This window comes from Amphimedon queenslandica, unplaced genomic scaffold (genome assembly GCF_000090795.2).
Source record: "Amphimedon queenslandica unplaced genomic scaffold, v1.1 AMPQUscaffold_13257, whole genome shotgun sequence".
In the NCBI taxonomy this organism is placed as follows: Eukaryota; Metazoa; Porifera; class Demospongiae; order Haplosclerida; family Niphatidae; genus Amphimedon; species Amphimedon queenslandica.
The window spans coordinates 112,351-137,251 of record NW_003546507.1 but is presented as its reverse complement, the minus strand read 5'-3'; the positions used below and the strand labels follow the sequence as shown (position 1 = coordinate 137,251).

General features: G+C 35.8%; 9 protein-coding genes across 12 annotated transcripts; 7 read left to right on the top strand and 2 right to left on the bottom strand.

Annotated features, from left to right (window-relative positions):
• The first annotated feature begins 219 nt into the window (after positions 1-219).
• On the top strand, positions 220-2,480 carry LOC109584009 (uncharacterized). The gene is made up of 2 exons (XM_019999569.1): positions 220-968; positions 1,266-2,480. The coding sequence occupies exons 1-2, from the start codon at positions 233-235 to the stop codon at positions 2,300-2,302; spliced, it is 1,773 nt and encodes a 590-aa protein (XP_019855128.1). The 5' UTR covers positions 220-232; the 3' UTR covers positions 2,303-2,480.
• On the bottom strand, positions 2,311-3,361 carry LOC109584010 (uncharacterized). Its single transcript, XM_019999570.1, has 4 exons — positions 2,920-3,361; positions 2,769-2,869; positions 2,531-2,730; positions 2,311-2,480 (listed from the first exon to the last, which is right to left on the bottom strand). Exons 1-4 carry the CDS (start codon positions 3,239-3,241, stop codon positions 2,438-2,440), a joined length of 666 nt encoding a protein of 221 aa, XP_019855129.1. The 5' UTR covers positions 3,242-3,361; the 3' UTR covers positions 2,311-2,437.
• A 1,020-nt stretch (positions 3,362-4,381) lies between these two features.
• Positions 4,382-6,950, bottom strand: LOC100636543 (uncharacterized). The gene is made up of 3 exons (XM_003388376.3): positions 6,768-6,950; positions 4,640-6,712; positions 4,382-4,590 (listed from the first exon to the last, which is right to left on the bottom strand). Exons 1-3 carry the CDS (start codon positions 6,910-6,912, stop codon positions 4,505-4,507), a joined length of 2,304 nt encoding a protein of 767 aa, XP_003388424.1. The 5' UTR covers positions 6,913-6,950; the 3' UTR covers positions 4,382-4,504.
• Positions 6,951-7,579: 629 nt separating this feature from the next.
• LOC109584000 (uncharacterized) lies at positions 7,580-8,282 on the top strand. Its single transcript, XM_019999554.1, has 2 exons — positions 7,580-7,823; positions 7,882-8,282. The coding sequence occupies exons 1-2, from the start codon at positions 7,811-7,813 to the stop codon at positions 8,280-8,282; spliced, it is 414 nt and encodes a 137-aa protein (XP_019855113.1). The 5' UTR covers positions 7,580-7,810.
• Positions 8,283-8,357: 75 nt separating this feature from the next.
• LOC109583999 (uncharacterized) lies at positions 8,358-9,630 on the top strand. The gene is made up of 3 exons (XM_019999553.1): positions 8,358-8,670; positions 9,068-9,178; positions 9,224-9,630. Exons 1-3 carry the CDS (start codon positions 8,358-8,360, stop codon positions 9,523-9,525), a joined length of 726 nt encoding a protein of 241 aa, XP_019855112.1. The 3' UTR covers positions 9,526-9,630.
• A 463-nt stretch (positions 9,631-10,093) lies between these two features.
• On the top strand, positions 10,094-12,585 carry LOC109583998 (uncharacterized). The gene is made up of 6 exons (XM_019999552.1): positions 10,094-10,103; positions 10,281-10,562; positions 11,070-11,102; positions 11,154-11,210; positions 11,574-11,633; positions 11,860-12,585. Exons 1-6 carry the CDS (start codon positions 10,094-10,096, stop codon positions 11,913-11,915), a joined length of 498 nt encoding a protein of 165 aa, XP_019855111.1. The 3' UTR covers positions 11,916-12,585.
• Positions 12,586-14,248: 1,663 nt separating this feature from the next.
• On the top strand, positions 14,249-15,867 carry LOC109584007 (uncharacterized). Its single transcript, XM_019999563.1, has 6 exons — positions 14,249-14,314; positions 14,363-14,691; positions 14,740-14,841; positions 14,895-14,942; positions 15,323-15,427; positions 15,475-15,867. Exons 2-6 carry the CDS (start codon positions 14,463-14,465, stop codon positions 15,774-15,776), a joined length of 786 nt encoding a protein of 261 aa, XP_019855122.1. The 5' UTR covers positions 14,249-14,314; positions 14,363-14,462; the 3' UTR covers positions 15,777-15,867.
• Positions 15,868-17,384: 1,517 nt separating this feature from the next.
• LOC109584005 (uncharacterized) lies at positions 17,385-20,661 on the top strand. Of its 2 annotated transcripts, XM_019999559.1 has the most exons (6): positions 17,385-17,433; positions 17,891-19,887; positions 19,942-19,989; positions 20,090-20,143; positions 20,214-20,504; positions 20,554-20,660. In XM_019999559.1, the coding sequence occupies exons 2-6, from the start codon at positions 18,726-18,728 to the stop codon at positions 20,559-20,561; spliced, it is 1,563 nt and encodes a 520-aa protein (XP_019855118.1). In that variant the 5' UTR covers positions 17,385-17,433; positions 17,891-18,725; the 3' UTR covers positions 20,562-20,660. The 2 variants fall into 2 exon arrangements, with proteins under 2 accessions (XP_019855118.1, XP_019855117.1); XM_019999558.1 differs by having other exon boundaries at positions 20,214-20,661.
• A 352-nt stretch (positions 20,662-21,013) lies between these two features.
• LOC109584006 (uncharacterized) lies at positions 21,014-23,164 on the top strand. 3 transcript variants are annotated; one of them, XM_019999561.1, is made up of 6 exons: positions 21,014-21,112; positions 21,161-21,487; positions 21,572-21,640; positions 21,690-21,977; positions 22,627-22,701; positions 22,754-23,164. In XM_019999561.1, exons 1-6 carry the CDS (start codon positions 21,100-21,102, stop codon positions 23,053-23,055), a joined length of 1,074 nt encoding a protein of 357 aa, XP_019855120.1. In that variant the 5' UTR covers positions 21,014-21,099; the 3' UTR covers positions 23,056-23,164. The 3 variants fall into 3 exon arrangements, with proteins under 3 accessions (XP_019855120.1, XP_019855121.1, XP_019855119.1); XM_019999562.1 differs by having other exon boundaries at positions 21,687-21,977; positions 22,627-22,683; XM_019999560.1 differs by having other exon boundaries at positions 21,687-21,977.
• Positions 23,165-24,901: the final 1,737 nt, after the last annotated feature.

Below are 24,901 nucleotides of genomic sequence, written 5' to 3'. Positions count from 1 at the left end.
TCCAGTGAGGTGTAGATTGATGCGAAGTTTGTAGCAGTAGCAGCTGCCTGCAGGCCTAACCCGTGGACAGCAACTAACTTGAGACAATGGAGCTCATCTTGTGTTAGGAGAAAGTCTATTGATGACAAACAAAAACAATTATTAGCTAGTCATTGCATTATTAACCACAAATACAATATAAACAATAAATGATCACGTGCATTAAAAAAAAGCTGACAGTGAGAGCAATGCAATGGCTAGAAAGGATGACAGTGAAGTCGAGTCCATTACACCAGATTCAGAGCCACTACGTCATCTCTTGGACCTTCTAAATCCTAGTCTTAGTGATAATAACCTGCGATGCATCGAGTATGTCTGTGAGTTTGCCCTGGGTGTCAGTAAGGACCAGATAAGATCTCAAGCAAAGGATGCCGAGACGAGGAAGGTCATACTTAACGCTCTCTTTTCTATGCTACCTCAAGATGTTGCTCCGTTACTGTTGAATCTTATCCTCACTAGATTGAATTATAAGCCGAAGAATAAAGATATCAGAAAACAACGAAGTAAACTCCCTGCCGTGACTCCTGATAAAGAGAAAGAAATTTATGAACAGTATCCAAAGCTGGACATGTGGCTCACACTCACCATTGCAATGACATCAATGAGTGAAGACAATTATAGAGAATTGCAAGATCATGTCAGACTTGAGGTTTTGCATGACAGTCACAGCATCGACAATATAGAGTCACGTTGTCATCTTCTGGAGCTCGTAAACAACCAGCCACGACCAGATGAAGTCAACCCTGAGCCTGTTTTTGATCCAAGCAACTTGAGTAATGTCTTAAAGTGGTTTGAGGATTGTGATCTGGAATATCCGGAAGAAATAGTTCAGTATCAACAGCGTTATGAGATTCCAGTACCTACACGTGTCAAACCAGGAGCTATATCCACTGGAACAGGATCCACTGGAACAGGATCCCTTGAGAAATGTAAGTAGGAAATGTTAAAAGAGATTGTATACTGTATAATAATAATGATAATAATAATACTGTACAAGATGATTTATTAGCAGGGAATTAATATTGGCAATTGGCAGTTCTATGAAGAAATCGCTAATATAAAATCTCCCATTTTTGTTTCAATCTGAGCATGCTTAATGGCAGGTGGCACAAAATTGCATATACAATTCGCCAATTTCTTTCCACAGGCAAATTCGCCAAATATTACTCCTGCTAATAAATCATCTTGTATGGTACATGTATAATGATGAACGTGTTTTTAATTAGGTTGCTTATGCACATTTTTTCCATCATTGTGTCTCAGCATTGCTGCCATAGCTGCTTTAATCTCCATCTTACTAGTAGTGACTCTTCACTACCTTTCTCGCACCGTGTACCAAAGTACTGGCAACTACACCAGTAGCAATTATTCCGTTGGAGTTATGAGAACTGTCAAAATTGGTGACAATTACAGCTCTGATGTTATCCAAAATTTGCAGATTGAAGCACTCAATGATCCTAACGATGGTAATTTTTATGCTAACGGCACAGAAATATACAAAGTACAGGAAAACGATTTCACGGTGTCTTCCAAACAATTGGATGTTATGAGTGCACATCCATTTTCCGATGAGCGCCCTTTATTTCTAGGATATAATCCGTTCTATAATGCTGATGGACCAGCTAACGTGAACTTTTCTTTTATGCTAATAAACAACAACGGAACTGATTGTGCAGTAAGAATGGCTACTTTTGGCTCTCATGATGATTTCATAAACTATTTTGATGCTACACCATATAAACTCCCGCATGATATACCTCAGAATGCGTATAACTTTACTCCGTGTCTTAATGAATCTGGTACGTACCATTTCTCCTTAAACATGACAAGAGATGCATTCTCATTCTTTGTCATTTCTCACATAATGAATGTACATTTAAGAGTCAATATTTCAGGATATATTTCAGAGTACAAAATTCAAGGCAATCTTTCTAGCTCTTGTATTCTGGACCCTTCATGCCCTGGTAGTGAAGACGAATGCACCAGGGACGATGGTGGTGATGAAGTATGGTACGTATTTGGCACTTCTGCAAGTAGGTTTCGTGGGAAAGTGAAATTATCAATACCTTTCCGTTGCTATGAAGAATATGAGTATCACTTTATTTACTTAGCACCAATTGGACCTCCACTTGTTATTGCTGTATACTTGATCATTCTGTGCATCGTGGCCTTCATTGTTTGGTCATATAAATGTGTGAGTAGGAAATTAAGAAAAAATAATAGTTATAATGCACGCCGTGTTGAAGTTGATGGAACTGTTTGAGACTAATAAGTGTGAGTCATTTATTGGGTTTTTTAGAAATTGTTAATATCACTATAAATTATTATTAGTAAAGTATAATTACTTATTGTTAATCGTTCTTATCATTCTTTTATTTTTGTGCAATGAACAGTTTATTCATTTCTTGCTTTTGTCCTTGTCTTTTGAAGACTTGACCAAACTATCAAAAATAATAATAGCACGTATAGATCAACTGTGTAGTAAACATACTATTTGTCTTGGCACCATTTTTTCATTATCTCAAACACATCATCCTCTGGTGACTCTGGTGGAGGTTCACCAAAGTTTTCAACATGTGCAGAAACAGTGATGATGGGCATTGTCCACCAACGGCCATTCGCTGTGAACACAAGTTCATGAGGATCTTGATTGACTGTTATTTTAAATACAAGGTCTTTTCGTTGATAGATCTGCAAATATAATCTATTATATTAATCTAATCCCTTACTGTGTTCTTTTGCAGCTCTTCAATAAGTTCAGTTGCTATTCTTTCTGCTAGCTCATCAGTGACACATCCATAAGAGCATTGCAAAGTAATATAAAATGTCGCTGTGTAAATATTATTTAAAATTAAAAAGTAGGATCAGTTAAGTGCTTACGTGTCTCATTAATAGTATTTGCAGGAACAACTTCCATTGGATTACAATCTTCAAGTCTAGCTTCAGTTTTTAATTCCTGAACTGGCCCAAACATTTCATTTTGCAAAATGTTAAAATGTCTAATTTTGTCTTTTATTTTCCCTATTTTTTCTCTGCTAGTGATAATCTTGAGATATGAAAGTGTCTTGTCAGGGCATGAAGTCTGTATCAAGTCATTATCAGTCAATTCCTCTAGAAGTTTATCTTTATGGTCCGAATTGACCCACAGCCATTGGGTAACTGTCTCATCTCCAGCATCATTGGTCTTAGCAAGTCCAGCCATTTGTAGTTCAAAGTCAAGAGGAGAAAGAGAGAAAGGAAGAAGAGCAACCTAACAAGGGCGGTTGTAGTAAAAGGGGGCCTGCCAGTGGACTACACCTAATGATAACATTGAAACTAGTGGTTTATCAGTATTATGATATGATAAAATGTACAGTAATGTACAGTACTACTCAGTTAATTGCAATTCATGTCACCTCACTAGTCTACTATGATATAGAGAGATGAGCAATGATCGTGAACATTGTGTTAATCCTGTCCCTCAGTTATCATTATATACTGGTTGATAACTGACTTAAAAGTGACTACAAACAATATTATACACAGCACAAGGATACCAATATGTATCAGAAAATGTAATAAAAATTTGGGGTGATTTCGGAGCCATTTTTTTGAAAGAACCATGGGTATTTTTCAAAATTTTGGCGTTTTCTTAAAATGGCCACAACTCAAAAAATTGAAGTCGGAATCAGCTCAAATTTTCTACACACAATAAGGACATCCATATGTATCAGAAAATGTAATAAAAATTGGGGGTGATTTTTTAGTCATTTTTTGGAAAAAACCATGGGCTATAGCCTTGGGTACTTTTCAGAATTTTGGTGTTTTCTTAAAATGGCCATAACTTTAAAAATTGAAGTCGGAATCAACTCAAACTTGCTACATAGCATAAGGACATCAATATGTATCAGAAAATGTAATAAAAATTGGAGGTGATTTTGGAGCCATTTTTTGAAAAAAACCATGGACTATAGCCTTGGGTATTTTTCAAAATTTTGGTGTTTTCTTAAAATGGCCGTAACTTGAAAAATTGAAGTCAGAATCGACTCAAACTTTCTACACAGCATAAGGACGTCAATATGTATCAGAAAATGTAATAAAAATTTGCAATGATTTTGGAGCCATTTTTTGGAAAAAAACCATGGACTATAGCCTTGGGTATTTTTCAGAATTTTGGCATTTTCTTAAAATGGCCGTAACTTGAAAAATTGAAGTCGGAATCACCTCAAACTTGCTACACAGCATAAGGACATCAATATGTATCAGAAAATGAGAAATTACTACTTGCAAAGGCTGTTACATACTATAACCATTGCAATGGTCTATGGTGGTTATACTTTATAGTATGAACTATTATAACTCCATAATCCTGGCAAACTCTTGCAGTAATATTTTTTATTCAACTAACACTAACTACTGTCTAATGCACAATAACAATACTAAAAAGTGCCTAACTATAACTACTCATTGAAGTTATTGTTCACAATCAGTTGTTCTTCTTTGGCAGAGGAACCAATGGCTTGAAATTAATCCTCCTTGCCAATGCAGCTGAAACTAGCATCAAAATCCCTCCTAAACAATGACCATTAATAAGAGATACGCTATAGTTATCAATACTTACCCAGTATGTAGTAAGAGTATATATACAATCCTCCCACGGCAGCACAAATGATTGACCCAATATTCATCACCAATACCCCACGTTCATTCCCAGTCTCAAGGTATCCTTCCTCGTACGCCATCTGCTCCGCCCAAGGAACAGCAAAAGATCTCACGGCATCAGTCATACCTTTGGAAGAACTCATGATGGTTGCTAGGGCTGGTCCTATAATATCATACCCTTTACGTGTGATAGGGTAGTCTTTGCTGTAATGCTCAGCAAAGCTCATATCAGCTAGCATGATATCAGAAGAGAGGTAGCCTTGACGAAACAACTCAGTACACACAAACTTTCCTTTCTTCTTTTTCTTTGGTTTATTACAAGCAAGATAGCTACCAGCGCTCAGTGCACCGCAGCCAGCAGTAGCAGCGGAACAAGCTGGAGCAGAAAGACCAAACGTAAAGAAGGTACTCACCCAACACCCAGTAGCTCCAGTGTAACACACCACAGTACCAACTTTAGTACCAGTGCATGCATTTTCCTCTTCGACCTTCCCATCAATAGCTCTAGAGGAAACCCTCTCAGTGCAGACTAGCTCAGTGCCAGGAGATTTAGAAGAAGGACACAATCGGGTGAGTGTGTATGTGCGATTAGCAGAAGTACAAGTAGCCTCCATGATGAAGCCAAGTTGATCCGAGACTATTATAACTTCAGGCATTTCTGTTACCTTGTAAGTGAGTTTAGTTTTAGAGCAGGTGCTGTCAAGTTCTTCTATTGAAGTAATGGCTAGTTGAGCAGACTGAGTGCACTGAGTATCACCAATCTCTACCAGTCCTTTTAGCAGCTCCTTCTTCTTTATTTCAATAACTGGTGGATCAGTTGCTGTCACACTTTTCTTTCTGCTGCTTTGAAGATCAGCTTCAGTCTTCTCCTCCTCACTCAACTCCTTGTAGTGTGACTCTAGCATCACCCGTTCATTTTGTTTGATGTTGTAATATGAGCGAATGATCCACTTGTTCATGATCACTTTGATCAAAAGGTTGTCTATTTTCTTTGCCATTGGTGCTATAGCAAAAGCGTACGATCCAGAAAGCCTCTCGTTGCAGCTGCTAAACTTTATATCTCCAGTGAGTGTTTTATAATTTTGAAATAAAGTGAGACATCTCTTCCGTAAGTAGTTGTGAGCTAGTACCATTGTGTCATAAGCTAGCAAAGCATGCTTTGTTAATGGCAGTCTTTTGCGACAGAGGTAACGACGCAATCCATTCTCTTCTTTTTTTGTGTTAACGTCACTGTCATAGTGCCCTGCAAAGCTAAGTCCAAATACGTCAACGTTTCGCGGTATTTCAATCTTTGAGAGTGTGAGAGAATCTGACAAGAGCCAAAGGTGACGGAGTAGATTAGGATTCTTAGCAGCTGTTTGAATGATTCCCTCAACCTCACCAGATCCAGAAAATATAATCATTGATCGCTCCTGATCTGCTAGTGAGCCATTGAGCCGATTCACTAACTGATTGAGATGTGGCCTAGCTAGTGCGTTACCATTATAGTAGATGGGGTTAAGAACTTTGAAGCCATCCTCGTCCTGAAACCTCTTTCGTACAACATTAAAGAGTTCTCTTCCATGAGAATCACTACGTAATACCATCTGTATCGGAAACTCTTTTGCATTCTTCATCTTAGCATCAAATGCCAAGTCAAAGAGTACTTCAGCATAGCCACGATCATCCATGGAAAGTCTGTACAGTTGCTTGTACTTACAGAGACTAGTAGCAGTGCTAGTAGGACTGAATAATACTGCTCTCCTTGCACGCTTTGAAGCATACCTTGCTACAGCTTCAGCCTCAGGACTGGTAACTAGACCAATAAATACTCTTATTCCACGTCTGTACAGCTGCCTAAAAATCTTCACGGCTAGTCTAGGGTTTGAACGAGTATTACGGATCTTAACTCGAGGTACCCTACAGGATCCTTTACAAGAGCGTCGTAAATCAATGTAAGATTTCCTGAAACTTGACAGGACGATTCTACCAATGTCGCTACTATGACCTGACAATGGAACTAAAGCAGCTATAGTAGAAACTGCTGAATCACCTACAGAGACAACATTATAATAAATGATACAATTATAACAGTCTTGTACTATTACCAATATATTCATCAGAGACTTCTTCATTCTCAGTCCCCCAATGTTCCTCCATTGGTTGCTCCTCTTCTTCAAAATCTCCTTCAAGATCATCACTTGTAACATAAGCCAGTGCCGTCAAAAGCAAAAGAAGAGCCAAGTATTTCATCTTGTCACTTCTCAGTTGCTCTACCGCCGAACGTGATAGCTGTTGTCTAGTCTTCCTTTAAATACACTTCTCACCTGTTATTCTTCCTTCATGTTATTATGTTATTATAACTGCAGTATCTACAATACTATATCCTGTCGCATTGTTTAAATGTGAAAGTTTTCTGTTTATTTTGGTACGAATAAAATTTCTGTGTAAACTATCATGGTGACAAGCTCCAGGTGCTAATTAATAAATAATTACAATGATAACAGCCATGTTGTTTTTGGCATTATTTTAGTCATGCTTGATGCATAGTTGTGTTTGTTGTGATAGACTTTGTTTTCAATTCTAAAAAGGATGAATCACAGTATACGCCTATCACATTTTCTGATACAAGTTGATGTCCGTATGTTGTGTAGAAAGTTTGAGCCAATTCCAACAAGAAATTTTCGAGTTATCATTGAAAAAGTAGTAAAAATAGTAAAGACTAGAGCTATAGTCTAGCTAAGGATTCCAATTTTGATGCAACTTTAAAAATTCATTAAAAAATCTAATTTTAATCTCAAAGTTTCTAGGTATCATTAAGACATGTATACCGGTAAGCATCGAAAATGTTTTAAAATCTCTTGATATATCTAAATAGAGAATTCTTTTCTAATCATTTTTGATGATATTTGGTTTGGTCACTAGTCATTTTTGAAGGCTGAAAAAACATGGGTTATATAATTCATGTTTTATGCTAATTTTTAAAATGCTCATACAGCAAGTGTTTATCTCAATTATTGTGTGCTGTCATGGGCAGGAAGTTGTGGGTAGATAGATCAATGAATATGATTTAATTTTGAACCGGAGGGCAGTCAATTCTTCCCATCTTCCATCCATCATCCATCTATCACTCTTATAAGTTATAATCATCATGGCTGAAGGAGGTACTGATATATACTATACATATTGTAAAGTGATCTTGTCAATTATGAAATCTTTTAGGTAGAAAACCTTATGATGTGTTTCTGACAATGCTTCCCAGACTTACAGCTGCACTTGGAAAAGAGCCAACTTTCACAAATGTTACTGACTTCCTTTTAGCAGATGGTCTTATAACAGAGCAACAACTGGAGTCTATAAAATCCAAACCAAACTTATCAGATAAACAGAGAGGGAGTGAAGTGGCTCACTGCCTCCGTGACAAGATTAAAAATCATGATGCTCCTGCTAAGTGTCTTCTCCAGATTTGTGACATATTTGAAGATGAAGATGTAGGATGTGAAGTACTAAAGAAACATGGGGGGACGATGAGAAGTAAAATTAAAGGTAATACTTGTAATACAACTACCTGGGCCGAGGAATTCAGCCGGCCTGAACTACAACAACATTTATCATTTTATTAGAAACTCCAGAAGCAAAGAACAAAGAACAACCTGTCCCCGAATCTCTTGGTACTAGTAAGTACAGCGTTTAGTGATATGAATCTTTTCTTAAACCAAGCAGCTGCTTCTGGTCGGTTTAGAAGTGTTTCCGATAGACTGGAAAATGCCATATCCTCTTGCTTAACTGGAGTAGTAAGCAAGCTTTATGCTCCAGGATTAATTTCCCTTGGCTTAAAAGATGAGATGATCAATGGTAATGATATTCCTTCAAAGAAAGCCTCAAAGTTAGTAAGCGAGTTACAAAGGACTCTAAACAATGATAAACATCCTGAGACTTTTCTAAACGATGTCTGTAAAGTATTAAAAGAAGTGGGAGAGAAACCAATCACTGATATAGCCAATGAATTGGGTAAGTTCAAGTTATTGATCAGACCTTATAAAATTAATACTTTGTCAGAAACCTATAACTTAATAAAATTTGACTAGAAATTACTAAAATTGAATTACTTGCATGACCTGACCAGTACCAACCACAATTAAACTATAGCTACTACAGCAGGTGTGGGTATGAGTAGGAGTGGGTGAAGTGATGGGTAGTTACCTGATACTGTAATATGATACTACTGAAGGTTATCAGTACCATTCTAGAGGCAAGCCCTATCCACCACTGATAACTGAGTCTGTCCCTCCCTTTGACTTGATTATATGATTGTTTATTACTTTATTGACCTCTGCTGGCTGTAGGGGATTCTGCTGTACACCTGTAATCATTATTTTTACATAATGTCATGTTGTTTCTGTTACAGTACCAACTGCTACAGTGTCATCTAATGGAAGCAGTAGATCTACTACTACTAGCAGTGCCAGCAGGCAAACTGTTAGTACTAGTAATACTGATAATGGGAAAAGGACACTAGGTAAGTAATGTATCACAATGATCTATTAATGCATTACCACCACAGATATAGAGGATGTTGAAATGGTAACAAAAGTTTTAAATAAAGCTTTGTTTGGTGCAACAAAATGGGTGGACTTGGGCCTGAAGCTCGGTCTATTGATGCCAAGACTCAATGTCATTAAAGATGAAGGAGGAGATGCGTATAAGCACTTGAGGGTGACTATAGAAGTATGGCTAGAGGGAGAAGATAATGTAACTAGTAGAACATGGCAGACTTTGATAGACGCTGTGGAGGGAACAGGAGATCGTGCAGCTGCTCAAAGAATACCCGATAAACTAAAAACCCTTTACAATATTACCCTTTAATAATGATAATAACATACCGTATAGCGGGTTTGTTTTGTGAGGCTAAACTTTCGTTCTTTTCATTCTTCAAGATGGGAGAACGAATAATTAACCAAACGAAATTCTTTTTAATGGGCGTGGTAGCTTATTAACGTCTTCAGAACGAATGTTTAACCTCACGAAAGTCATTTTGAGGATGGAAAACGAAAGTTTACCTTCACAAAACAAACCCGCTATACGGTAGTACAATTTTAAGTAATTATTATGAGTTGAAATGATTGGCATATTGTTTTGGCAGAGGTGCCAGGAGCTGGTAAATAATTGCTATCATAATCATTTCAAGTAACAACAGGATAGGGGAAGGGCAGTAAGGTTTGTTCCACTACTCAAGGTATGGAAAGGTGAATGAGTAATCATATACTACTGAACTCTTTGGTAAGTTAAACAGGAAATTGAAGTTTTGATAGCAATCAGATAGCAGGAATAATTATACCAGTAGTGAGTATCTGCCCACATTAGAAGTTGTTGAGAGTGTTCAGTAACAGAGCTTCATTCCAACCTTTGACTGTTCTTCTTATAACTGACTAACATGTCAAAAAGTAAGTGCTTGACTATATGTAGATAGTTGATGGTTGTATAATTCTAATTATGTGATGCTTTTTGTATTATTAATACTGCTGTACTCATGACAGCAACAAATTAAATTATGTAGATCCGCCACTTGCTTTGCATGTTGTATAACTTTGTACTAAACTTATTATTTCTTCACACTTTAGTACTGACCATTGATGAGTTGATCGATGTGATAGACTCTTTAAAGGAGGCACGTTTTGACAAAACTAAATGGAAGGATTTAGGAAGGAAACTTGGCCTCTATCCAAATACACTAGCTATAATTGATTCAAATAAAAGAGGTGACATTGATAGTTGTTTTACTGAATGCCTTGAAGAGTGGCTGAAAAGAGCTGATGGTGTTGATAAAGTTGGTAAACCATCTTTGGATACATTGGCTGGTGCTCTTGAAAAAATGAATTTTAAACCTCAAGCTGAATGTATAAGTAAGAGACTAAATCATTATATCTCATTATACCAACATTGTATATGAATCGGTTGTCATATTGTAATTTTAAAATCAATGAGTAGTGTATAATCATGTTCATACTAGAGTAGTTTCGCACCACTCTCACTTAGAGGTGGATGTAAACCTATGGTGCCAATGGCAGCAAGAACACAAAGGATACATAATAACTCATGGAGGCTGGCTTTTAAGTGTCAGAATTGTTTTCATACTTACCTTTAGACTTGAGTATAGGGAATAAGAATTCCACCTGTTCTCCAGCACATGTAGTATGTAATTATCAATAACTATCCATAAGTACTGAACAAGATGAATGCTCATTATTTCAGCTGCATCATCAAAGTAAATAAAAAAGAGCAACAATGTGAAAAAGGGATTATTGACAATAATACTCAATATTAAAGCAGCTTAACTGTTTAGCAGGTGCTGCTATGCATAGATGAATTATTTAACATCAATATAAATTTACAGTATAGTCTACTTTTAGGAGATGCATCAGAAGGAAAGAAACCAGCTAAAAGTATGAATAAATGGAGCTGTAATTAGTAAATTTAACTATTCTCTAATCTAGGGAAGGAACTTGAACCCACTAGTACTAAGAAAAGTGATGCTGGATACAAACGCAATGGTATAATAACCCGTAATTTTATTAATAAACAGGTATTAGCTATTGAAACATATAGATACAGCTTTAAAAAGCAGATTTATACTGATAGCCTGAATATAGAGATAGAGCTTAGTTTAGGGCAAGCTTTACCACACTTGTGGAATCCATACAGGAGCCACAGCTAATATACGGAAACCATGCAGGGTTTGAGTGTCATAACCTGAAGCACAGCTGCTACTCATATAATACCACAAAGTGATACTGCTACACACATACCGTACATGTACTGTGCTTTCTTATCCATAATGATTGCGGTATAATGTCAATAGACCATCTAATCTACCAATTAAAGTGATCCTCTTTAAGCTATACTTTCTATTTTAGATGGAGGAGTTCAAGGAAGTGCTGCTATTGAGGAAATTGATGGTGGAACTGCACAAAAAGGTAACACAATACCATAATGTATGCTGCTCAATCAAGAATAATTCCAATCATGCTATATTTAGCTTTTAAGCTGCTTTACAATTGACTGTTCCTTATGTGCACACATTCAGTGATGCTGTAACAATTAAACTATTTGTAAAGCTAATAATCACACACACACACATAATACAATATAACATGCAATACATCATGTCTTGCATCCAAGAGTCAATTGTTTTTTTTTCAGACCCACCAGACTGGCCGTATAATGATGAAATCATGAGACGTGTCCCCAAAACCTGAAATTTTCATAAACGTCTTGTTAAAGATATTGAAATCCTACTTATGCCAGCCACTACAAGTGAAGAAGATCCAGTCGTGTATTATCTGAAGCAATCACCAGAAGATCTCATTGAAACAGACATTGATGGTCTGAGGGTATACATAGGACATTATGGAAAAATTAAAGTCATTGTTGTAGTCACAGCACCAGATAAGAGCAGGCAGGGTCCAATTCACGCTGGTATTATCGCATCAAAAATGTTAGAAAAGATTCCGAGCATCAAATACGTTGTTGCCGTTGGCGTCTGTTTTGGAATGGGAACAAAAAATCAGAAGTTAGGTGATGTCATCATTTCGGGCACGATCTGCGATTTCACAAATAAACGTGAAGGAGTAGATGAAGATGATGAGTATCAGAGAGGCCCTCACCACCTAGTAAATCGAACTACTGTGGACAAATTCCGACCTCCTCATGGTTTTAAAATGCCACACAACATTAAAGTTTCCATTGGTGTCCTTATATCTACAGGCAGTCTGATCGATCATCCTGACGTTAAACAAGAATTGTTAGAATTTAGAAGAGATGCTATAGCAGGAGAAATGGAAGGAGCTGGAATAATGGCTGCTATAGATTATGTCCCTGACCGTGTTGAAGCTATCGTCATCAAGGGTATCGGTGACTGGGGTGATGGTGACAAAGAAGCCACTAAAAAATGGAAGCCATTTGCAGCCCGTGCTGCTGCTCATTATGTACATGCTGCACTAAATGACTGGAAACAACTACAATAAGTAACTGACTGAACTTAGACTAGTTCTAGTAATTATAATATTGATAATCCAGATAAATAAACAAATGTTTGTTTGAACAAAACTAGTAGCTGAAAGTAAATTATAATTGGTCTATATGTAATCATAATGTTTGATAATGACAACGGTTTGTTGAAAGGAATACTTAGTAATGCATTACTGTGTGTTTGTTGATATAAACTCAATACCAGTTCCAGTTTCATTTCTAAAAGGATGAGCTTTAGTAAGCTCATATCAATAATACAAGACTGAGCATGAGTCATGGTAATTTGTCTGATTTTAAAAATTCGTAAAAAATCTAAATTTGATCAGAACCAGCTCAAACTTTCTACGCAGCATAAGAACATGTATATGAATCAGATAATGTAATAAAAATTGTGAGTTTTAATTTTTTTCATTTTGGCAAAATTTGGCCAGAGACCCTGTACAGGGACTTTGGCTTAATTTTGGAGCAACTTTAAAAATTCATAAAAAATCCAAATTTGATCGGAATCAGCTCAAAATTTTTACACAACATAAGTACATGTATATGTATCAGGAAATGTAATAAAAATTATGACTTCTCTAATTTTTAAATTTGGCGAAATTTGGACCGAAACTATGTACTACAGTACAGGGACTTTGACCCAATTTTGGAAAAACTTTGAAAATTCGTAAAAAATCTAAATTTGATTAGAATCAGCTCAAAGTTTCTACGCAACATCAGAACATGCATATGTATCAGGAAATGTAACACTTCTATACTTTTTAATTTTGGCAAAATTTGGCCCAAGACCATCTACGGGGTTCACGATCAAGAGTGAAATCATTTGACTCCAATGACTTCTGTAGAGCTGTCTCGGAGGCTCATCTCACCCTCAATTAACTTATTCATTGTGCCTTATTAATTTTTTTCCTATCACTTATTCTATTATTATTATCTTACTTCTAAACCTAGTAATTTCTGTGTTGTGTTTATTTTGTTAAAGATGTTTGTTAAGGGCTTAGTTCCCTCATGTAATGTACTATAGTACAGGGACTTTGGCTCAATTTTGGAGCAAATTAAAAAATTTGTAAAAAATCCAAATTTAATTGGAACCAACTCAAATTTTCTACACAGCATAAAAACATGTATATAAATCAGGAAATGTAATAAAAATTGTGAATTTTAAATTTTTCGATTTTGGCAAAATTTGGCCCAAGACCATGTACAGGGACTTTGACCAAATTTTGGAGCAAATTAAAAAATTCATAAAAAATCCGAATTTGATCAGAATCAGCTCAAACTTTCTATGCAACATAAGTATATGTATATGCATCAGAAAATGTAATAAAAATGGAGAATTCTTCACTTTTCAATTTTGGCAAAATTTGGCCCAATACCATGTACTACAACAGTACAGGGACTTTAGTCCAATTTTATATAATCTAACATAATGAAGCACCTTGTAACACTACCTTATACTAATAACAGCAATATATGCAGTAGAGTATAATACTATAAATGTTTATTAAACTCACAGTAACTCCTAAAAAGAAAAAAGGAAGTGGGTAAACCGTATAATAGATAGCCTAAACCTGCCCATTTGCTGATACTAGCATTCTTAAGTGAATAACAATAATGGCTGAAGGAGGTCAGTTCTCTTTATAAAGTGTACCAATCTTTTAGCACTGTACTGTAGGTAAAAGTGCTAAGGATGTCTTAAAAAAGACACTACCAAAGCTTATAAACATACTTGGGAAGGATCCACCCTTTTCTCAGTGTAGTCACTGCTTCTCTCAATGCTGAGGAGTGAGGACCTGATAACTGATCAAGAGCTAGAGGCTATAATGACCAAACAAGGTGTTGAAAGAGGTAGGGAAGTGGCTTTTACCCTAAGAGACAAGATAAGGGAGAGTGATGACCCTAATGCCTGTCTACTTACCATAATATGTGAGATATTTGAATCTGAAGATGTAGACAATGCTACATTGAAGAAACATGGAGAAAGCATGAGAGCAAGCATATCAAGTAAAACACATTCCATTAGTATCCTTTCTAAATACTTTATTTTAATAGATGGAACAGCTGCTACACCAGTTCAAGTACCAGCTGTTACTCCTTCAGCTCCACCTCATCCTTCAGCAGCAGCTCTGCCTAGGACTAATCCTAATGAGCTAGGTACAATAGAACATATAATGTGTGTACATAAATTTATACAGTTATCATTTTAGGCATAGGTGATTTAGATATAGTGCTAAGTGTTTTAGCCAATGAATTGGGTAAGTTCAAGTTATTGATCAGACCTTTTAAAATTAATACTTTGTCAGAAACCTATAACTTAATAAAATTTGACTAGAAATTACTAAAATTGAATTGCTTGCATGACCTGACCAGTACCAACCACAATTAAACTATAGCTACTACAGCAGGTGTGGGTATGAGTAGGAGTGGGTGAAGTGATGGGTAGTTACCTGATACTGTAATATGATACTACTGAAGGTTATCAGTACCATTCTAGAGGCAAACCCTATCCGCCACCACTGATAAGTCTGTCCCTCCCTTTGACTTGATTATAATTATAGTTGTTTATTGACCTCTCCTGGCTGTAGAGGATTCTGCTGTACACATTTAATTTTTACATAATGTTGTATTGTTACAGTACCAACTGCTACAGTGTCATCTAATGGAAGCAGTAGATCTACTAGTAGTGCCAGCATGCAAACTGTTAGTACTAGTAATACAGATAATGGGAAAAGGTCACTAGGTAAGTAATGTATCACAATAATAATCTATTTATGATTACCATATTAGGCATAAAGGATGCTGAAAAAGCAATAACAGTTTTAAATGAAGCTCAGTTTGGTCCAGTAAACTGGAATGACTTGGGGCTAAAGTTAGGTCTATTTTCACCAAGACTCAATGTGATTGGAGAAGGAGGTGGTGATGCATACAGACACTTGAGGAAGACTATAGAAGCATGGCTGAAGGGTGAAGATAATGTAACTAGTAGAACATGGCAGACTTTGATAGACGCTGTGGAGGGAACAGGAGACCGTGCAGCAGCAGAAAGGATACCTAAGAAACTGAAAACTCTTTACAATATTACCCTTTAATAATGATACCAGCTTAGTACAATTTTAAAGAATTATTATGAGTTGAAATGATTGGCATATTCTTTTGGCAGAGGTGCCAGGAGCTAGTAAATAATTGTTATCATTTCAAGTAACAACAGGATAGGGGAAGGGCAGCATAAGGTTTGTTTCACTACACAAAGAATGGAAAGGTGAATCAGTGAATCATATACTACTAAACTCTTTGGTAAGTTAAACACAGGAAGTTGAAGTTTTGATAACAATCAGATAGCAGGAATATTATACCAGTAGTGTGTATCTGCCCACTAGAGAAGTTGTTGACAGTTTTCAGTAACAGAGCTTCATTCTAAACCTTTGCCTGTTCTTTTTACAACTGACTAACATGGAAAAAGGTGAGTGCTTGACTATGTAGCTGTACTGTGCATTATTCATGCAGCTCTTTAGCTGTATCATTTTGTATTGCTGTTGTCATCAGGGGCAGCAACAAGTTCATGTCAGTAAAATTAATGACGAGCCAATTCCATTTAATGTCAAATCTGTAAATACAGGGAGGTCATACGTGTTTAAACATAACACACATAACATATAGAGGTAGTCATTGCATGAAGAGCACCACTGATGGCATAAATTATTAGAAATATGAACAACTTGCAATACATACTTCACTTTTAGAACTGAGGGTTTCTGATTTAAGAGATGTGATGCAAAAGTTACGAAATGCAGAGTTTAAAAAAGGAGATTGGGAGGCCTTAGGAAGGGAACTTGGGCTACATCAACACACACTGAATAATATTAAAGAAGATCAAGAAAGTGTTCATATGCGTTTCGCCAGATGCCTTACAAAATGGCTGGAGAGAGCTGATAAAGTTGATAATTTTCATGGAAGACCATCATTTAATTCATTATGTGCGGCACTTGAAGCGATTGGAAGGGATGCAATAGCTGAACGTATAAGTGAGTGTATATCTCAATACTTTAATCATGCATCATTATCCTCACCATGACAACAATGAGAATAATGAACCTAAATTATATGAACTTATGATAGCCTTGCACCATTGTAATTAAAAAAAATAAATGAATAAAAATTCATGACTAGCAGCATCTTTATTTACTATTTATTGGATTATTGACAATACTCAATATTAAAGCAGTATAGTCACAAAGTAGATATTGATAGTTATACATGTACATGTCTATTTTAGGTGATATGTTTGGAGGAAATTCATCAGAAGGAAAGAAACCAGCTAAAAGTACGAGTAAGTGAAAAGCTAACCAGCAAATTTAACTGTACTTTAATCTAGAGCCAAAAACTGACTCTCCTACTACAAAAACTGGTGCTGGAAACAAAGGTAAGATTACAAAATCTGACAACCAATATAACCTCATAAATGTAATTTTTAATGGGTTGGTTATCTGAGCTAAGGCTCTTACTTTGCTTAGGAAAATATGGACCCACTGACATGTAGTGGGTTGAGTGAAAGCTTATCTCTGTCTCTCCAAACAAGCACAGCTGCTACTCATAAAACCACATATTAATAATATTATTATAATGTCAACAGACAATCTGTATTTTTATAATTTATACTAAAGTGATCCTTATATGTTGTCCTCTTAGATGGAGAAGCTCAAGTAAGTGGAGGTGATGAGGATACTGATGGAACTACCCTATCACAAGGTAACCAATTAGTAAAAGCTATTTAGTATCATCTTTCTTAGCAATAAATTATTTGGATAGATTATTAGATCTAGATCTAATTATTTCGTCCCATAAAATTAATTTGCAAAAATATCATTGACTGCAACCTGACATATTGACATTCACTAAAAAATTAAATTTTAGTTTTTTGAAAATTAAATCCGCAAAATTAAAATCCATGAAATTTATAGCCCTCAAGAAAAGGTGTCCTACGGTATATAATGCTTATTGATCTTGTTCACACTAGTAGTTGATTTTTGTGTTCCTGTTGCCATTGGTTTACATTGGTCGTCGAACCACATCACTTCACATCAATCCACCTCAGATGAAATGCTAATTGACTGATACCCATTAATTTGGGACTACCCTAGTGTGAACACTATGCACATTACTTTGCTACTGATTACTGTCTCATATATGGTGTTACTTTATTTAGGAAAAATAGAAAAATGGCTGAAAGAAGGTGAAGTTGAGCTAGAAATCACTCGTATCAATATGCATGGTGCACCTGGAGCTGGTAAAACATGCACACAGCACCTCCTACTTAATGAGCCACCACCTGCACCTCCTGATGAACTCACTGATAGTACACCAATAGCTTGTCCTGCTGTTAAAGCAACACGAATATCCATTGATGGTAAAAATAAGAAGTGGGAGAAGGTTAAACAAGAAGATTTACTTAACCAGCTAGCATCTTGTTTAAATGAAGCACCAAATGAAACAGAGCATAAAAAAGAAGCACCAATGCCTGCAAGTCCTGTATCTGTTCGTTCAGAGCATTCTTCACTGGAAGCAGAACTGCCTGAAAAGAAACCAATTGAGGAGGAACCACTTGAGAAGAAACCAACCGATATGGAAGTAATTAACGATATAGTAATTGCTCTTGAAGCAGGAAAGTTAAAAAAATTAAGCACAAATTGGGTTTATTTTATTGATTCTGGTGGTCAACCAGCATATCGAGAGTTACTACCTCTTTTTACAAGAGCAGCTGCACTGAATATCATCACCATTGATCTTACCAAAGGTCTTGATGAGAAGTGTGAGTTTCAATATCGTATCAGTCAATTAGAGTATCCTATTAATATAAATCAGAGTTATTCTAATCGTGATATAATCCAATCAACAGTTAGCTCCGGAGCTATGTTTAATCCCATCGAAATTCCTTATCTCTCTGAGTCTGACAAAAAAAAAAAATCCACCCTCGCTATTTCGTACTTGGCACACGTAAAGATAAGTTGGAAAAGAATGGCACACTAGATGAGCTGGAAAAAATGAATAAAGTGCTGCTTGAAGAATATAAAGCTAATATAAAAGTCATTAGGAATCGTCAGGATCACGACAATATTATATATCCAGTTAACACAATGCTCAAAGGACCAGAAAGAGAAGAAGCTAGTGTAGCTCTTTGTACAAAAATTTCAAGTTTTAGAGTTGCCATGAGAATTTGTATACCAATTCGCCTGTTTGTTTTTGAGATTTCTCTACAAAGAGAAGCTAAGCAAAAGGGACGAAGCTTCCTTACAAAAGAAGAAGTTAAGGAAATTGGTAAGTCTCTCCGACTTAATGAAGAATCAGATATTGAAAAAGCTCTGCAATATTTACACAATGTCACTATCATTCTTTATTATCCTGGCATCTTATCAAATATAATATTTGTTGATCCTGAACCGATTCTTGATGTCCTTTCACTTCTAATAGCTAGCACATACACCGACCATACAGAAACATATGACTTGAGAATATTGGGCCTCTTTAATGAAGATCTTTTACAACTTTTTGGTAAAAAAATATTTGAACATGCTGATTTTACATCGTCTCACATGATTACTCTTCTATTGCATCTCCACATCATTGCTAAAGTGGAAAATAGAGAAGAAGGAGACTATTTTTTTCCATGTGCATTACCATCTCATGGTGAGCTTAAAGCCCCTCCAACAGAAATACAACCACTTCTCATAACATGGAAAATCAAAAAAAGAGATGAAACAACTCTAGCCATTCCTCAAGGATTATTTCCCTTAACCATTGTACACCTTTTAGAGAAAAAAGACGACATACGCTTCAGTCCAGTCAATGAAGAATATTACAGATGTAACAATGCAATGTCACTTCGTGTTTTTGAAGAATACCACATTGATATCATCAATCGCTATACACATCTTGAAATACGTGTTCGTGGTCATTGTAGGGGCATTTGTCCACAAATTCGTGAACTAGTCTCAAAAGCTGTTGAAGATAGCAGTAAAGATCTCAAACTTAAAGAAGATAATAAGTTTGTTTTTGCTTTCAAATGTCCCCCCAGAAATACTTGCATCGTTCAGGAAGATAAATGTTCTACCTTGTGCACTCTTTGTGAAGACCAATGTGATGTACTACAAGGTGATGACGATAGCTACAGATGTTGGTTTAGTGATCATCAATCATCCAGTCCAGGTTAGAGATAGCATAATAATGAGAATGATGACATAATGATTGTTACATTTAAAGGAGCTGCTGAGACTGGCATGATAAGAAAAAGAACACATAGTATGAAAGGTAGTTTGATTTATCATCAGTGATTCTATATGTCACTTCACCAATTTTATTACTAATAACAATTATTATTCTTTTCATATTACAACATACTTTATTCTAGGAGCTGAACCATCATTAGAAGGTCCACCTACTAAGAGACACAAAGGGCAGTTAGGTAAGTTATATTATATAGTCTACATGCTTCAAAATATTAGCAATTATCATTATCACTATTACTCTGTTAGATATCAACTGTCTTGTTCATATACTTGATTTACTAAAGAAGCATGGGTATTCTGGTGTCAGTTATAATGATCTTGGCCTTCATCTGGGACTGCTCCCTGCTACACTTGATGTTATTGAGGCTAATAACAAAGGAGATGTTTGTACCTGCTTAAAAGAGTGTTTAAAAAAATGGCTGCAACAAGCTGATGATGTAAAAAGTAAAGGTGGTCCAACTTATGATACATTAATAGAAGCATTGAGGGAGATAGGAGAGAATGCTGTAGCTGATGGGATTGATAGAGATATCAATAGTAAAGAATGAGTTTACTAATAATGATCATTTTTTACATTTTATCATAGCAAATTAAAGAATGAGATAGTTTCACTCCTCAAGGATTTATATGGCACACATTACTATACACACAAACAATTTTTGGCATTAATAGATGTAATGTTTTAATTATAGTTATTGTTATGATTTTTATCAATGTGAAAGCATGTGGTTTGATTATACAAAGTATTTATAAAAAATTCATAAAAAATCTAATTTTAATCAAAATCCACTCAAAGTTTATGGGTAACATAAGGACATTTATATGCATCAAAATTATATCAAAATAGTCTCTTCTATTTTTGGTGAAATTAAAAAAAGAATTTTTTTCTATGATCATTTTTTGTTGATAATTGTCCTGGTCTATGTAGCATTATTCGATGGGTGAAAAACATAAACTATATATTTCATGCTTTATGCTAGTTTTTAATATCCCCACCAAGAGACAGTGTACATGAATTTATTTAAGTACTATCGTGGGCAGGAAGTAGATAGTGGGTAGGTATGAATATGATTTAATTTAAAAGGGCAGTCAATTCTTCCCATCATCCATCCATCACTCTCTTATTATCATCATGGCTGAAGGAGGTACTGGTACATATATACTTATTGTTAAGTGACTTTATGATCTTTTAGGTAAAACACCTTATGATGTGTTTCGGAAAATGATCCTCCCCCAACTTACAGCTGCACTTGGAAAAGAGCCAACTTTCACAAATGTTACTGACTTCCTTTTAGCAGATGACCTAATAACAGAGCAACAACTTGATTCTATAAAATCCAAATCAAACTTATCAGATCAAAAAAGAGGCAGTGAAGTGGCTCACCGCCTCCGGGAGAAGATTAGGAATCATGATGATCCTGCTAAATGTCTTCTCCAGATTTGTGACATATTTGAAGATGAAGATGTAGGAAGTGAAGTACTAAAAAAACATGGAGCAACCATGAGAAGTAAAATTGAAGGTAATACTTGTAATACAATTAGATCTACCTGCGCCAATTAAGAAATCAATCAGACTACAATTATAAAATCTATCATTTCATTAGAAACTCCAAAAGCATCAAGAAGTGACCCAATCAAGGCCCAGCCCACTGTCCCTGTCTCCTCTGGTACTAGTAAGTACAGCATTTATTGGGATATGAACCTTTTTTTAAAACTAAGCAGCTGTTTCCAGTCGGTTTAGAAGTGTTTCCAATAGACTGGAAAATGCCATATCCTCTTGCTTGACTGGAGTAGTAGGCAAGCTTTATGCTCCAGGATTAATTTCCCTTGACCTAAAAGATGAGATGATTAATAGTCATGATATTCCTTCAAAAAAAGCCTCAAAGTTAGTAAGCGAGTTACAAAGGACTCTAAACAATGATAAACATCCTGAGACTTTTCTAAACGATGTCTGTAAAGTATTAAAAGAAGTTGGAGAGAAACCAATCACTGATATAGCCAATGAATTGGGTAAGTTCAAGTTATTGATCAGACCTTATAAAATTAATACTTTGTCAGAAACCTATAACTTAATAGAATTGACTAGAAATTACTAAAATTGAATTACTTGCATGACCAAACCAGTACCAACCACAATTAGACTATATCTACTACAGCAGGTGTGGGTATGAGTAGGAGTGGGTGAAGTGATGGGTAGTTACCTGATACTGTAATATGATACTACTGAAGGTTATCAGTACCATTCTAGAGGCAAACCCTATCCACCACTGATAAGTCTGTCCCTCCCTTTGACTTGATTATATAATTGTGCATTACTTTATTGGCCTCTACTGGCTGTAGAGGATTCTGCTGTACACATTTAATTTTTACATAATGTTGTATTGTTACAGTACCTTCTGCTACAGTGTCATCTAATGGAAGCAGTAGATCTACTACTAGTACCAGCATGCAAGCTATTAGTACTGATAATGGGAAAAGGACATTGTACTATTGAATATTGTACTACTTCTTTTCGTTCAGCAAATACTTTTTATTGTACTGAATTTCCTCCAGCATAATATTTTGATATTTTAATAACCAAAAACATATACTGAACATGTAATTGTAGTTGTACATGTAGCTATTCTTCGCTTGAGTGTATTGAACTATATTTTTATAGGCACAACTGCTGCTTCTCCTGTATCATGCCCCGAGGAAATTTCAAAGCGAAATTTAGGTACTACTGATGAACTAGGTACAATAGAACATATACTGTATGTATGTATATTTATGCATTACCATATTAGGTATAGAGGATGTTGAAACGGTAACAACAGTTTTAAATAAAGCTTTGTTTGGTGCAACAAAATGGGTGGACTTGGGCCTGAAGCTCGGTCTATTGATGCCAAGACTCAATGTCATTGGAGAAGGAGGTGGTGATGCATACAAACACTTGAGGGTGACTATAGAAGCATGGCTAGAGGGAGAAGATAATGTAACTAGTAGAACATGGCAGACTTTGATTGATGCTGTGGAGGGAACAGGAGACCGTGCAGCAGCAGAAAGGATACCTAAGAAACTGAAAACTCTTTACAATATTACCCTTTAATAATGATACCAGCTTAGTACAATTTTAAATAATTATTATGAGTTGAAATGATTGGCATATTGTTTTGGCAGAGGTGCCAGGAGCTAGTAAATAATTGCTATCATTTCAAGTAACAACAGGATAGGAGAAGGGCAGTATAAGGTTTGTTCTAGTACACAAGAAATGGAAAGGTGAATCAGTGAATCATATACTACTAAACTCTTTGGTAAGTTAAACACAGGAAGTTGAAGTTTTGATAACAATCAGATAGCAGGAATATTATACCAGTAGTGTGTATCTGCCCACTAGAGAAGTTGTTGACAGTTTTCAGTAACAGAGCTTCATTCTAAACCTTTGCCTGTTCTTTTTACAACTGACTAACATGGAAAAAGGTGAGTGCTTGACTATGTAGCTGTACTGTGCATTATTCATGCAGCTCTTTAGCTGTATCATTTTGTATTGCTGTTGTCATCAGGGGCAGCAACAAGTTCATGTCAGTAAAATTAATGACGAGCCAATTCCATTTAATGTCAAATCTGTAAATACAGGGAGGTCATACGTGTTTAAACATAACACACATAACATATAGAGGTAGTCATTGCATGAAGAGCACCACTGATGGCATAAATTATTAGAAATATGAACAACTTGCAATACATACTTCACTTTTAGAACTGAGGGTTTCTGATTTAAGAGATGTGATGCAAAAGTTAAGAGAAGCAGAGTTTAATAACGGAGATTGGGAGGATTTAGGAAGGGAACTTGGGCTACATCAATACACGCTGGATAATATCAAAGATCAAGGAAGTGTTGATAAGCGTTTCATCAAATGCCTCACAAAATGGCTGGAGAGAGCTGATAAAGTTGATAAAATTCATGGAAAACCAACTTTTGATTCATTATGTGCGGCACTTGAAGCAATTGAAAAGGGTGCAATAGCTGAACGTATAAGTGAGTGTATATCTCAATACTTTAATTATGCATCATTATCCTCACCATGACAACAATGAGAATAATGAACATGAATTATATGAACTTATGATAGCCTTGCACCATTGTAATTTAAAAAATAAATGAATGAATGAAAATTCTTGACTAGCAACAATTTTATTTACCATTTACTGGATTATTGGCAATACTCTATATTAAAGCAGTATACCTATACCAAGTAGATATTGATAGTTATACATGTACATGTCTATTTTAGGTGCTATGTTTGGAGGAAATTCATCAGAAGGAAAGAAACCAGCTAAAAGTATGAGTAAGTAAAAGCTAACCAGTAAAGTTAACTGTACTTTAATCTAGAGCCAAAAACTGACTCTCCTACTACAAAAACTGGTGCTGGAAACAAAGGTAAGATTACCGTGGCAAAATCTGACAACCAATATAACCTCATAAATGTAACTTATCATGAGTTATTTGAGCTAAGGCTCTTGCTTTGCTTAGGCTGATAATAGTAAAAAATTGAATATGGAACCACTGACATGTAGTGGTTGAGTGAAAACTTATCTCTGTCCCCCCAAACAAGCACAGCTGCTACTCATAACGCCCACATATTAACAGACAACATAATCTATTTATGTTATCTTCTTTAGATGAAGGAGCTCAAGCAAGTGGAGGTAATGAGGATACTGATGGACCTACCCCACAAAAAGGTAACCAATTACTAACACAATACAGTAGTTTAATACATACTTACTTGCAAACTTGTACTCACATAATAGTTCAAATCATGCATGCTATGTAGCTTGTAAGCTGGTTTGGTATATAATTGGTTGCAAACAAGTACTATACTCAGCTCCTAATTCAAGCAAATCACACACACTAATACTTGCATCATGTCTTGCATCTAAAAAGGACAAAAGTT